The sequence below is a fragment of the Hydra vulgaris genome, chromosome 11 (genome assembly GCF_038396675.1).
Source record: "Hydra vulgaris chromosome 11, alternate assembly HydraT2T_AEP".
Lineage (NCBI taxonomy): Eukaryota > Metazoa > Cnidaria > Hydrozoa > Anthoathecata > Hydridae > Hydra > Hydra vulgaris.
Window position 1 is genome coordinate 37,122,286 of NC_088930.1, and position 15,160 is coordinate 37,137,445.

At 29.2% G+C, this 15,160-nt stretch overlaps 1 protein-coding gene across 1 annotated transcript; it reads left to right on the forward strand.

Moving 5' to 3' along the window:
- Positions 1-11,304: 11,304 nt before the first annotated feature.
- Positions 11,305-14,717, forward strand: LOC136087009 (uncharacterized). Its single transcript, XM_065809513.1, has 5 exons — positions 11,305-11,793; positions 12,244-12,574; positions 12,667-13,325; positions 13,661-13,954; positions 14,706-14,717. Exons 1-5 carry the CDS (start codon positions 11,305-11,307, stop codon positions 14,715-14,717), a joined length of 1,785 nt encoding a protein of 594 aa, XP_065665585.1.
- The last annotated feature ends 443 nt before the right edge of the window (positions 14,718-15,160 follow it).

A 15,160-nucleotide genomic window follows, 5' to 3' on the forward strand; every position in this document is an offset into this window, starting at 1 on the left:
GATGAAATAATTCCATTGAATTTTAATGCAATTCACTATTTATTCTTGAACCACTACTACACTTAGAATAATCAATTTTGTTAATTTAGTTAGTTGGACAGCTGAAGCAATATTATTGTCAAGTTCATTTTATTACCTAGTTTCTGCTCAGCTATAGGGAATTAAATGTATCGAAATAGTTAATTAATTTTGTTAATATATTTTAGTTTTAAAATGCCAAGGAGCAAGATTGGTGTTTTTCGCAAAAAGATTTCCGAAATGGATATGCTAAATGCAGTGAATTTTGTGCTTCAACAAAAAATGAGTTTAAGTGAAGCTGCAAGACATTGCAACATTAAAAAGTCAACTTTAATATATCAGTTGAAGCAGTTTAAAAAATCTGGTAGTTGCGAATATTTATATTCACATACCAAACCAAAAAAAGTATTCTCAACTGAAGAAGAATTAATTTTGGTAAACTACTTGGCAGATGCTGCAAATATGCATTATGGACTTACATTAAAGCAGATAAGATCCTGTGCATATGAGTATGCTTTAGCAAATCATAAAAAAATTAAAACTTCATAGATGAAAAATAAATGTGCAGGTGAACAATGGCTGCGAGATTTTCGCAAAAGATATAATAACAAGCTATCTCTACATAAACCACAACCTACAAGTCTTGGTAGATCTTCTGCATTCAATAAAGAAACTGTAAGAATTGTATATAAAATTTACAAAAATTTTTTAGAACGTTATCATTTTGACCCATCAAATATTTGGAACTGTGATGAAACAGGAATTACCACAGTCCACGTACCACCAAAAATTCTAGCTCCAAAAGGTAAAAAACAAATAGGGAGCATAACTAGTGCTGAACGAGGCAACAATGTAACAATGATTGCAGCCATTAATGCTACTGGAAATAGCATCCCACCATTACTTGTATTTCCACGTGCTAAATTCAAAAACTACATGTTAAATAATTGTCCTCCTGGAAGTGTAGGAGCAGCTAATAAGTCTGGATGGTCAAATGAAGTCATTTTTGTGCAATTTCTTGAATATTTTATTAGTAATGTGCGACCGTCAATTAAAAAACCTGTTCTTTTATTAATGGATAATCATGAAAGTCATGTAAACATTTCTGTTATTGAGTTAGCAAAAAAATCAGGCATAGTTTTAATGACATTTCATCCTCACACAACCCATAAAATGCAACCTCTTGATCGTGGTGTTTTTGGACCATTTAAAACTTTTTATAACAATGCCATGAATAACTGGATGATATCACCAGGCAATGCTGGTAAACCAGTCACAATTTATGATATATCTTACCTTGTTGGTCAAGCTTATCCTCATGCTTTTGTACCAAATAATATTATAAACAGTTTTAAATGTACTGGATTTTATCCATTTAATGAAAATATTTTTACTGATATTGACTTTTTAGCTGCAAATGTTACTGATAGGCCAATAGTGAATACTGAAGCTTGCCTTTCAAATGAGATTATTGATGTTAAAACTGCTCCATCCAGTGTACCATCAACGTCATCTATTGTTTTAGGGGAAATCCCTACTGTGAGTTTACCATCAAGATCAATTGTTTCACCTGAGATAATACGACCTCATCCTAAAGCCAAATTAAGAAAAACAAATACTTCAAAAAGACGTAATAGAAAATCATGTATTTTAACTGATACCCCTGAAATTAAAGTTATTCTAGATTCAAAATCTAATAACCAACAATTTAAAAAGACCTCTTCAAGCAAAAGAAAAAAAATGGCAAAGCAGATTATTTTTAGTCAGTCTGACATATGTTTAAATGATGAAAGCTCTAATGAAATTGATTTTGGAGTAAATATACTTGATAATGAAAGTGAAATTGTTTCTGGAGATTTTTTAATTGTCAAGTTGGCTGGAAAGAAATGCTCTAGATTTTATGTAGCAGAAGTTTTAGAAGTTGTTGGTATAGTTTACAAAATTAAGTATCTTAAGAAATCAGGAGACTTTTGTAACAAGTTTATAAGAGAAGATGACAATCTTTATGATTTGGAACTTAAGGATATTATTATGAAACTTCCACCACCAAGTATTGGTCATGGTTCATCTAAGCGTCAGTATCTTATGTTTGATGTTGATCTGACTATTTGCAATAGTTAATATATTTGACTCTTTTATCATTGTATTTTTTGTTGTCATCATTAAGATATTTTCTATAAAAAGCATTATGATCATATGTAAATGAATATAGACTGCCAGCTAACATAAGTTATAAAAATATATTTTTGCTCTTTTCTTATCTAAAATAATAAAAATAACTGTATATATTAGAAAATATGTTTTGTACAATTAAATCGTGTTTAAAGTTTTGGACCTTAATCCTAATTATTTAATGTAAGTAGCATCTAACTAAAGAAAATATGTGACTTTATCTAAATAGTTATAATAACTGATTTTATTGAAAAAAATAAGTAATACTGAGTATCGTAACTTTAATACACAAGTCTTTGCAAGATTGTAAGGATTGATTTTTCTAGTGTTTTTTTTGACAATTAGGCTTGATTACAAAATAATTAGATTTTTTTTATTGATATAAGATGGACCAAAAGTTTCTATATAATATATAACAAGCTAAAATATTAAAAAGGGTTCAAACATTGCATGATTTTTTAATAATAACATTTTGGTCAAAGGAACAACGCGCATCGGTCAAAGGTACAACGTACGTGTTGTACCTTTGACCAATAGACTTCTTTTTTTAAAACGCGGGAAAAAGATACTTCTTGGTCAAATGAAAAAAAAGTTCTAAGTATAATTTTTGGGCAAAATATAAGAGAATATTATAAAGTTTGAATGGTTTGGATTTACTCAATAGGCTACGCAAAAAACGCCTTAAAGCAAAAAGTGGTCAAAGGTACAACAGGTTCCCTATATTTATCAAAGATATTTATTTTAATAGCAAGCAAAGAAATGCAACTTTTTTTTTGTTGTTTGGAGTTGTATAAGACCGCGTATATAAAAGCTGAGCAGAGTTAACAGTTTTTGGTACTATTATAAATTGCTTGATTATAAAGGTTAGTAAGTTTCAACTAAGTTAAATTTTAAATACTTTTTTTGTAAATTTGTGGTTCAAGTGCACTTAACACGTGTTAAATTCTTTTTATATTTGTTGTTCCAATTTTAAAGCTTTTCTTTCTATATTTTGAAGTAAAAATAGAGTAAAAACATTAGTTTATAAGAATGTCATACGCAGTTTATTCTCACTTACCGAATAAACGGGGGACGGGGGAGTGATGGCTATAATAATGGTGAGGGTAGAAAATATTACTAAAATATAATAAACGGGGAGGGGTCCTGATAAACGTGAAGATCGGTTTTTTAAAAAAGTGAACAACGAAAAGAATAAATTTTTTATGGACAGATTGTCTCGACATCTTGAATGTCTTCAGTAAATAAAATTAACACTAATTAAGGTAATCCCGCAGTTACACGACCTAAAATAAATTTACATTTAAATCTCGTTTGAGGAGACTTAAAAAACATATTAAAATTTTTATTAATAATAATATTATTATTAGTACAAATATTTATTTCTATAAATTATAATAATCATTTTTATAATAAATGTATAAGCTGTTATTATAGATATTTATTGTTAACATTTACGTAATTATTTTCTTGAAATGCATATCAATACTCTCCCCTTATTTTTAAAAGCAAAAAAATAAAACTATTTTCGGCCGCTTAACTCCAGTATACTCTAACTTAAAGTAATCGAGAACGCTTCAAAAACCTAAAGAATTCCTTTAAAAAAAAACGCTTTTCTACTTTGAATAAAACTGATGCTTTGGTTGCTTTTTAATATCAATGATGGAGAGACTGATGTTTTAACGTTTTGACGTAATGAATTAGTTGGCAATTAACAAGAAAAAATAATTTCAATAAAGTAAAAATATTGACCATTTTACATTCCTTATAATACAAAATTATTAAGATAATTTTAGGCCTCATGAGGCCTCATAAAATGTTATCATTTTTTTCTTTCAACGTTCATAGATCAAAAACCTAGACCAATTTACCCGAAGAAATATGAAATAAGATTATGAGATATATTAATAAGAAATAAGAAATAAAACGCTTAACATTTTTATTATTCTTGACCCAAATGTAAAAATTTAAATAAATAAATTTAAATTTGAAAAAGATTTACACCAAAAAAAGACTGAAACTTTTTAGAGAAAAAAAAAAAAATTAAAACCGTTAAGAGAACTTTGAAAATATTTGACTATAAAAAAAGTATATATGTGCGAAATCTTGTTTTTAGCTATGCTTAATTTTTTACTTTTTTGGTTTTTGTTTGAGGTGCCCCAACAAACTTGCGGTAAGGCGTTTAACTCAGAAGTTAATGCCTACTTCCATATCGATAACAATAAAATACCCTAAACTCGTTTCGAACCCTAGAATTTTTGCTTCTAAAGCAAGCGCTCTAACCACTGCGCGATGGCAGCTTATGAAGAGACTGCTTCCAAAAAAATGGAATCAATTAATTGAAAGATTAAAAATCATTTTTTAATTTTTCAAATTGGTTTTTGTCGTCATTTAAATCCATTAGCCAAAAATGTAAATTTTGGTCTGTGATTGTTGTATCATTATAAAAATTGTTCAGTTCTTAGGATTTTAGATTATTTAATTCTGAATCAGAAAAAATTCAACTTCATTAAAGTTACCATTTTTGATAGGGTCATTCATGTAATGTTACAAAAATAGTAATATCATAAGAGTTCTCAAAGCTTTAATCAGTTTGTCATCTGATGAGTTTAGTATCTTAATGTAACTTGCAAAGAAATAATTTTATAAATTTATTTTTATATAGGCAAGGTTTGAAATTATGACTCATTTTACGAAGTTAACCTGTATCTAAAATAAGATTTAGCATTGTAAAAACAGTTTCATGTATATATTGTGTTTAATGTTACTATTCTGCATTCGTCATTCAAAATAATGCACAATAAAAATACTTTTTACTTACAGTTTAAAACACTATCGTTTTTAACGGTTAACGGTACGATATTTTAGTTATTGCTGAGTGTGCGATAAAATAGATCCATAACAAAACATAACATTGTTCAGTAGTTCCACAATCAAAATATGTATAAAATAGATTTTTTCAGGGCAACTTATCTTTTTTCTACATTATTGCATTTAAAACCAAAAATGTATTGAGGCATTATATTAAAAAAAATAAGATTAAGCATTAGAATGCAAGACGTTTATTTTTATTTTGGTATTTGCTCAATTTTATTTTGAGTGTGGTTCTTTCAATGATTTTTTAAGCTATTGTTTAACTTTTTTTTCTTTATTATTTTTATTTTTGTAAATAACATTATCTTCGCTTTGTGATCATTTTTCTAATAAAAAAACTAGAAAAATATGGAAAGTTATTTTTTGCTTCCAAAGCGTTTTTATGAGAGATGGATCGCATAGTGATCAAGAAATCATTTGCTTGAGATTATTTTATGTAGAATACCAACAACAAAAACCTCTCACAATGAAAAATATTGGTTAGGATTTGATTCTTTAGGTGACAGTAAGTTGTGTAGAGTTATGATTTTGTTTCTGAACTTAAAAAACAAAAGTATTTACAATCACTAAGAAGAAAAATTCAAAAAGCAGATTTTTATTTCTATAATCTAAAACATTATATGGGGGTTAAGTTTTGTTTTTACAGGCACATTTTGTTATAATTTTGAAAAGTTTGAAGCAAGATAGCTATATATATTAGCGGATCGGACCCGTAAAAATAAGGTTCTTTATAAGTCTATTCCACACCGACCTTCAGTGACACGGTAAGCACGGATCCTGATAATGCCAATCTAGCTGATCCAAGAAAGCCACTTATATGTGGTAATAACGAACACATCAAGGTACCCTGTGATGCAAATTTTCAAATCTTTTAAATTTGTCCGCGGAAAATAATTTAATTTTTGACTTTATAGTGCGACAATAAAAACACTTGTAGAATGAGAACCACTACATATAATAAAAATTAGTGCAACTGTAGTTTAGATCAAATTCTGGATAAAATTTCTGTTGAATTGGTTTACTGGTTAAGGTTAATTTATGGCAGTTTTAGTTTTTATCGCATTAATTTTTTGCTACTTAGACCTTAAAACGTTACCGGTTTCTGTGATATTTTTTTTTTAGAATTTTTTATTTATTTCATCATTTTACACATTTTACAATGTTATCTATAAATTTAAACAAATATATATATAATTACAAGCTGACTGGGGCAAGTAGAAGTCAAAATGACTTATCATCTAGCCCCTTTGTGAAATACAAAAAAAAATACAATTAAATTTTACATCTTCCAATATTACATAAAAGAGTGAAATTAATAAGTTTAAAAAAAAAAAAAAAAATTGGTTAGAAATTTTAGAAGGTTAAAAAAGAACTTAAAGTTAAAAAAAGAAGAAATTTAAGATAAAGTTAAAATATAAAATAACAAATAAAAAATTACAAATCTGTACATATTCGTATACATATTAAAGATAATAAACAAAAAAACAAAAAAATTTAATTCGCTTCAAATCCATATACATATTCAATACAATAAAATTAAATAAAGTACATAAAAAATTAAAAATACAAAATTATTTCGATTTTTTTTTTAAAAGAATGAGAGAATGTACGTAATGTTTAAATTTAGTAAGTGTTTTTTTATAGTTCTTTTAAATGTAGCAATAGATTTTATTTTTTTCATTTTTTTGTCAAGAACCGAATTTCACAAACGTGGTCCCCGGCATATAGTCGAGAAGTCAGATTTTTTGAGTGATGTTAGTGGGATGTAGTAATTACTCATTGAATGTCTTGTTTCATATTTATGATTAATTCGAGTGAAACTTTTAAAAAAAAATATTTTGGAATCATTTCATTTTGAAGTTTAAACATAAATAACAAGTTATGGTATATATTTAGTTTGTATACATTTAGAGCATTTATTTCCTTGAGTAACGGCTCGGCACTTTCGTATCTACTTGCGTATCTAATTGCGTAGATACTTTCGTATCTACTATATTCGATCACTATTTCCAAAATAAAGGTTACATAAGTGTTCTACTATGTAATATTAACAGTTTTTACTAAATATGTTTCTGTTAAAAGAATTTTTATTGGCCCTTAAAACGTTCTTACGCACATTGACTTTCAAAATGAAGTAAAAAAAAACTATATAAACCCAATTTTTGCATTTTATTACCATCAAATAGCATCTGATTAAGTTGTAAGACATGGTCTTTGATTTTTTCAATAAGAAATTTATAATAGCTTAATATACTCTTTTAGTTAAATACTCTTCAATATTTTTACATGCAATATTAAAATTCATAATTACTAACAGCAATAAAAGATTAAAGTATTCATTATAATTAAAGTATTCTCGTTTAAACCTTGATCAATGTTTATAAAAGTCTTGATGAGCAGTTTTATCAGTTTGTTCACTATAGGGCTTTAAGGGGGATCCTTTGTGACTGATGAAATCTTTGATGTGGTAGAAGACAGTATGAGTTTTGGGTGTTACGCTTTAAACAGTTATTAGTAAGTAACACCTTTTCACACGGGCTCAGTTAAATGTGGAAGGTAGCTGGTCACTTAACAGCTTCTATCTAAGCTGTTTTAAGTATTTAGAAAAGATGATTGACAACTCCTATAAGGAGATGCAAATCAATCAGTAGGACCACTTCCAAAATCAGAATATTGTTAGGCCCACTGATGATTGGCTTTCAAATTTTATTGCAAAACGAATTTGCACGATTAACGAATCCGTCAGATTGCTGAAAAGACACGAGGCTAGATTTGATTAAGCCCAGTTATTTTTAAAGCGGTGAGCTGATATCAACCCTTAACGCAGTATCAACAATACTTTGACAAAACATGGCAAAACCTCTAGCCCCATCAATTCCGACTTTAACAATATATCAAGAAATTTCGCGAGATTGAATAACATGGTTCACAAGTATTGATAAATCATTGCAGTGAGCAACAACCCAAATTATACCATAATCTCTTTTTCCGTCGGTAACAGGTAAGTAACTGCAGGTGAAGAAATCACTTGTTGACCTTCTCTGAAGAAATTCTTATAATAATTTGACGTTTTTTTTACAGTTCTGACAGTTTTTTTAATCTGTTGTTTGATAGTCCCGTATTTAAGAGCGCTTGATAGTGGCTGGACACTACTTTGGCATAAAACCAAAACACTCATATTTTATCTTTATATTAAACTTTGTTCAAAAAGGTTGTTTAAAACTTTCAAATTATTCGTTTTTAAAGTGATTAGAAATTTGTTAAGAATATGCTTCCTGAAACCTATCCTATCTATATTTTGAATATGTATGTAAAAATTATTTAAGTATAAATATTTACCTAGGTTAATTGTAGGTGGAGGCCCGCCATATGCTTTAGCAATTCAAATAGTTTCTTCAGGGGATAATTCTTTATTGGAAATAACTCAAGATGCAATTTGCTTGGCTGCTCTGGCATCTTTTGCTGCTAAAGATTGATAGTTTTCCCTGAACTTTATTTAAGAGCCTTGGTGGGGCAAATTTTTTTTGGGGCTTGTGTTACAACGTACATTTGGTTCTTTCTCAATGGTGGTTTGCTCTTCAAGAGAATGTTTTTCTTGCAGTTTTAAACGACCACTTTGGCAGATTAGGCAACTACACGTCGTGCCTCTTGTTTCAGGATTCACTTGTATTGAATTGAAATTACACAAAGGAGGGAGTATAACTTCTTTCCCTCCCTGTTTCCTGCGTGAAATTGCTCTACACAATTCGCAGGGTCCTTGTGGTACCCGAGAACCACTGATATCGATCTTTGTCTCGTACAGTTAGCATATTAAATCTGCTTTGAAAGAAGTAAGTTGTCTTAAACATTTTTTCAGACAAGCTGTAGCGTTAGTTTGCTAACGCAGTACCCAGTTGGTTTTCTTAATTTCATAAATATAAAAGAGAAAGCGCTCTTTTCGCTCTCTCTTGCGTTATTATTACTACGTGTGCCTTGGCGTATTCACTTGGCGCGATCCAAAGTTTTATTGTATATAACGAGTCGCATCTTGAAGAAATATATTGTAAAGTAATCTTATCTACGTGATTTATTACTAGAGTCTCTTCTAAACTCTTTATGGAGCCCAAGATTTAAAAGATAATTGAAGATTTAACTAGCTAAGTTGTTTTTATTTTTATCAATTATTTTGAAAGTTGATTTTTTTTTTAGATTTATGATAAGACTACTACGGATTATTATATATTAATTTACGTGAAATTGGTGATGTTCTTTGTGGAGAATACGATTTACGTTTAAAGAATTACGTTTAAAGACCAAGTTACCAGCTAAGTGATTTTATTATTTGAGATTTACGTTTGTGCTTAATGACTTTAGGCTATATTTAAGTTAACATATCGTATGTATGAGAAAATTAGATTAAATTATATTAAGGTCAAATTAGACAAGATTTGCGATATCCTTTTGCGAGAATTAAGATTTTAGATGATGAAATTTCAATTTTGATTGATGACGCGGATGAGTTACAAATTAACGATGATTTAGCTATTGACTTAACATTAAGCTTCAAAAGAGAGAATTCTAAAATAAACAATTTTTTAAATAAATTTTCTATGAAATCTAACGACGATGCGAGTTCTACAGTAACATTTAAAAGTAATAAAAGGATTAACCTATCAACCTTGAAAATTGAAGCATTTGACGGTAATCGGGAAAATTGGCAACCCTTTTGGGAAAATTTCGGCTGTGCTATAAATAAAAATGATGACCTAAGTAATATTCAAAAAATGACTTATTTAAGGAACTTGGTTCAAGGACAGGCATATTCAGCAATTAATGGTCTGTCGCTTTCTAACGATAATTATATTATAGCTTTAGATATTTTAAAACAAAGATTTTCGAATAAACAATTGACAGTTTCTTTTTATATAAAAAAACTATTAAAGCTTGAACGCATTAACAATATTAAAAATTTAAGTTCTTTGCGAAATCTTCTAGATACAGTGGAAATTCAGATACGTAGTCTAGAAAATATTGGTGTTAATTCTTTGATGTATGGGTCTTTACTTGTCCCAATAATACTTGAAAAGCTTCCAGAGGAGCTCAATTTAATTATTAGTCGTAAATTAGATGAAGATGGAAACTGGGAAATTAAAGATGTGCTCGATATTTTAAAATCTGCGTTAAGAGCGCGAGAACACATTAATTCTTCTAACACAGATACTTTACCTTTCACTGCCAGTACGTTTCATTTGAGTGATAATCCGAATAGTAAATACGATAAGAAAACTTATATTTATAAGAGAAATGACTCTTATTCACCTGTGTGTTTATTTTGCGATAATAACCACAAGTCGCATCAGTGTAAATTAGTAACTAACATTACGGCCAGGAAAAAGATTTTAAGTGATAAAAAATGTTGTCTTTGTTGTCTTAGTAATAAACATTATAGCAATAAGTGTTCATCAAAATTAAAATGTTTTAAATGCAATCGTTTTCATCATGTATCTATTTGTGATAGTGACAATAGAGATAAACATAATAACAACAAAGACGGCGAGTTGACTTCAGTACCGAGTACATCTTTTCTTTCTGCTTTTAAATCTGTTCTTCAACCTACTGAAACCGTATTGTTACAAACAGTATTAGCTACTGTTAAAAATCAAGATTATTCCAGATTTGCTACATGTCGAATTTTATTTGACAATTGTTCGCAGCTAAGCTACGTTACTCCTGAGACTTGTGCCAAACTTAATCTAAAACGTATTAATAGTAAAGAAATAAACATTAAAATATTTGGGCACGGTAGCATTTCTGAAGTCTTAGATAGAGTGAGAGTTTCTATTAAAAGTATTTATGGTTATTTTATAAGTATTGAATGTTTTGTAAAGGATATATGTTCCCCTTTAAGTGGGCAGCATATTAATATAGCATGTAATAATTTTAAACATCTTAAGGGTCTTAGATTAGCCGATTATAATAATACTAAAGAAAATTTATCAGTTGATATTTTAATAGGTGCAAATTTTTATTGGAAATTTATGGAAAATTCTATTATTAGTGGAGCTACTGGTCCCGTAGCGATTAAATCTAAATTAGGATATTTAATAAGCGGTCCCGTGATGGTTAATAGGGATTAAATTGATAATTCAACTGTTTTAACTTCTCACGTTTTGAAGGTTGCGTCTGATTTTAATAGGGAACAAAATTTATATGGTATAAAGACTTATTTGATTTATACAATAATAATTTAAAAAATGCTGATTTATGTGTTTATCGATTGTGTCGAGTTTTGTTTGGTGTAACCTTTCTCCTTTCTTTTTATCTGCGACCTTAATTAATCACGCTAAACATTATGCTGCGAACGATTTTGATTTTAGCAAGAAATTAATTCAATCGTTACATGTTGATGATTTAAATACAAGTTTCGATTCAGTATCCAAAGGACTTATGTTTTATAATAAAGCAAAATCGTGTTTAAGAGAAGGAAACTTTTATCTTAGAAAATTCGAGTCAAATTCAACGGAGCTTAATAGTTTAATCAAAGAGAACAATCCAACCTCAAGTGACATAACCAAAGTTCTTGGCTTAAAATGGGATAAAATTGAAGATAACTTTATTTTTTCCTTTCAGGATTTATTATATTTAGTGGACAATAAACCTACTAAAAGAAGTATTCTTAGATTCATTGCAAGTTTTTATGATCCTTTGGGATTAGTGAATCCTATTATTGTAAGATATTGTTTCAATCGATTTGTAAGTTAAAGTTGGAATTCACTTATAGGAGATGATATCTTGATTGAATGGAACGATATTATTAATGATTTAAGTTCAGTACCTTTTATTTGTGTTCCAAGATGGTAAAGTAAGTGTGTAGACAACATCCAAAATATTAAATTTGAGTTATACGGTTTTTGCGATGCGAGCCTAAAAGCGTATGGGTGTTGTATTTATTTAAGAAGTAGCGCTAAGGGAATTGCGAATTTTTGTCTAGTTACTTCTAAATCCAGAGTTTTTCCTTTGCTTAAAAATACTATTCCTAAGTTAGAATTAAGGGCAATGTTATTATTAGCTAATTTGTTTTTAGTTGTATACAAAGAATTATTTTGTGTTTTAAATATTTCTTGCGTCAAGTTATTTTCTAATTCTATTATTTGTCTTAATTGGGTAAACAATGTAAATAAAAAATATGAAGCATTTGTTCAGAAACGCTTAAAAAAAATTCGTTCTTTGTATGATATCAATTTTTGGAGTTATATTGAAAGTGAAAGAAATCTCGCGGATATTATATCTCGCGGATGTAGATTTAGTACCTTTCAAAATAATGACCTCCGGTTTAAAGGTCCAAGTTTTCTATTCAATGATTTTGTTTTATGGCCTTCATTTGATTTAAGCAAGCAAGGAGATTCTCTGTCTGAAGTCGCAACTTTAATTACTTCAGAACATTTGATAATAAATTTAGATTTTATGAATATCAAGAATTTTAAAACATACGATCGTCTTCTTAAGGTTACAGCTTTAGTTTTACGTTTTGTTAGTATCATTAAAAAAGAATTCAATAATGATTTTTATAAAATAACTACTTTAGAATTAAATAATGCGGAATTGTTGTGGATTAAATTTATTCAGAAAAGTATATTTTTCTCTTTTTTGTTGGTTGCGAGCCTTGCAACCAACAAAAAAGAGATTTAGGATTTTTTACTGTTGATGAATTAATTCGTTGTCAAGGTCGTCTTAGTAATGCGCCAATTCCCTTTGATTCTAAATTTCCTATATACTTACTTAATAAGAGTTACCTTTCAAATTTAATCATTTTACATTACCATTATATTACTAAACATGGTGGTGTTAAAGAAACACTAAATGAATTAAGAACTAAGTTTTGGTTGACAAAAGCTCGTAGTCTAATTAAGACTATAATTAGAAATTGTTACAATTGCAGAAGATTTGACAGTAAACCCTATAAGTATCTAAATTCTCCGTCTCTGCCCTTATCGAGAGTTAGTGATAAATATGCATTTAAGTACGTTGGAGTAGATCTTTGCGGTCCAATTATGATTAAAAATATTTATGAATCTAATATGATGTATGAAGCGTGGATATTTGTTGTTGCATGTTGCAGTACACGTTTTCTTTATTTAGATTTAGTGCCCGATTGTTCAGCGGAAGCTTGCATTCGCGGTCTTCGACGCTTTATTAGTCGCTTTGGCGCACCCTTACAATTCATAAGTGATAATGGTTCTAACTTCTCTGCGGAAGAAACTCAAAGCTTCACGACGTATACGATGGTGTTTTTACGTTCCAGCAGCTCCTTGGTGGGGAGGGATATTCGAAAGAATGATCCGAACCACCAAGAGAGTAATTTAAAAAGTGCTTGGAACATCAAGAGTAACTTACGAAGAAATGACTAAAATTCTGGCTGAAATTGTTGTTACTATAAATAAACCGGCCGATTATATTTCTTAACGATGTACCTGGTGACGAACCACTAACCCCAAATCATCTCGTGTTTAGGAGGAAATTACATTTAGAATCAGTGAATCTTAATAACTTTTTACCTACAGACCACGGCGATGATAAACAAAACTATTTACACCAAAAAGCAATTTTGGATTTCAATTAGCATATTTGGAAAGAAGAATATATAACAAGTTTACGAGAATTGCATAAAAGCGTGACACATCGAAGTTGGGGATTTCAAATGAAAGTTGGCGATGTTGTGATAATCGACGATCCAAAGGTTCCACGTTCAGTGTGGAAAATGGGCGTTACACAAAGGTTACGATATTCAAATGATGGTCAAGTACGTGCTGCCGAAATACGTGTCATCTCTGGTGATAGATCTGTTATTAAAAGAACAGCAAATAAACTTTATCTGTTAGAAAGACATTACGATATTAAAGAACAATCAACTCAAGTAACATTTGTGAAAGAAAAAAACATTAATATTTTAATAAACAATTTGAAAGTGCCGGCCGCAGTGTTGCGTTAGTTCGCTAACGCAGCAGCCAGTTGGTTTTCTTGATTTTATATATACATAAAAGAAAGCGCTCTTTTCGCTCTCTCTCTTGCGTTATTATTACTACGTGCGACTTGGCGTATTCACTTGGCGCGATCCAAGGTTTTATTGTATATAACGAGTCCTATCTTGAAGAAATATATTGTAAAGTAATCTTATCTACGTGATTTATTACTAGAGTCCCTTCTAAACTCTTAACAAGCACTCAAATTTACAATTTTTATCGTGAACTTTGCTTTACTTGGCATTGCGGCAAATCACTAAATCCAACTTTACTAAATCAAACAATACCTTTTACAAAATTTAACTTGAATTTGTATTGGATAACAATCCATTAATATACCTACAAATATTAGTAATTTCAAATAAGTATAATCAAAGTATAAAACTCCTTAAACTACAAGGAAATAATTCTTACCTAATTCTTTCCTTAAAAAAAAATAATTCTCAAATTAATGACACTAGTCATATTTGTTAACGATTTAGATGAGATTTTATTTATTGGCGCATTCCTACAAAAGATTTTTACTGTTATTCAAAGGACTTTTAAGGAACCTTTCATAAGATGTTTCTCTGACTGCCCCTCCAACCGTTTTATGTGTCAATTATTTTAGTTAACTTATCTAAATTTTTATATTTTTTTATGTAGGTATCTTTATAAAAGCTATTCAACCATTTTTTAACATTTTCATGCATTTTTACAGTAGTTTATACCTTAGAAAATGCTGACATTTTCACGCAATGCCTAAGTCAAGTCAAACCACGCTTTAAATAGCAAATCAATATTCTGGTCTATAAAATGAAAATGATAGTTTAGCAATAAAACCATTATAACAAAAATTGTTGGTATTAATAGTAGAACTCTTATATAACTATTATTTTGAAAATAGTGAACGAATATCGCAGTAATCATTACCGTTTTGAGGTATAAGTAGCAAAAAACTAACAAAATTTAAACTAAAACTGCCATAAATCTTCAACCAGTTGAATAATCCGGCTGAAATTTTATCCAGAGTTTAGCGTGGCCATATGCTACATTTCAAAAAAATTTATCAAATTAAAAAATGTGGTTCTCATTTTACAGGTGTTTTTATTATCGCACTA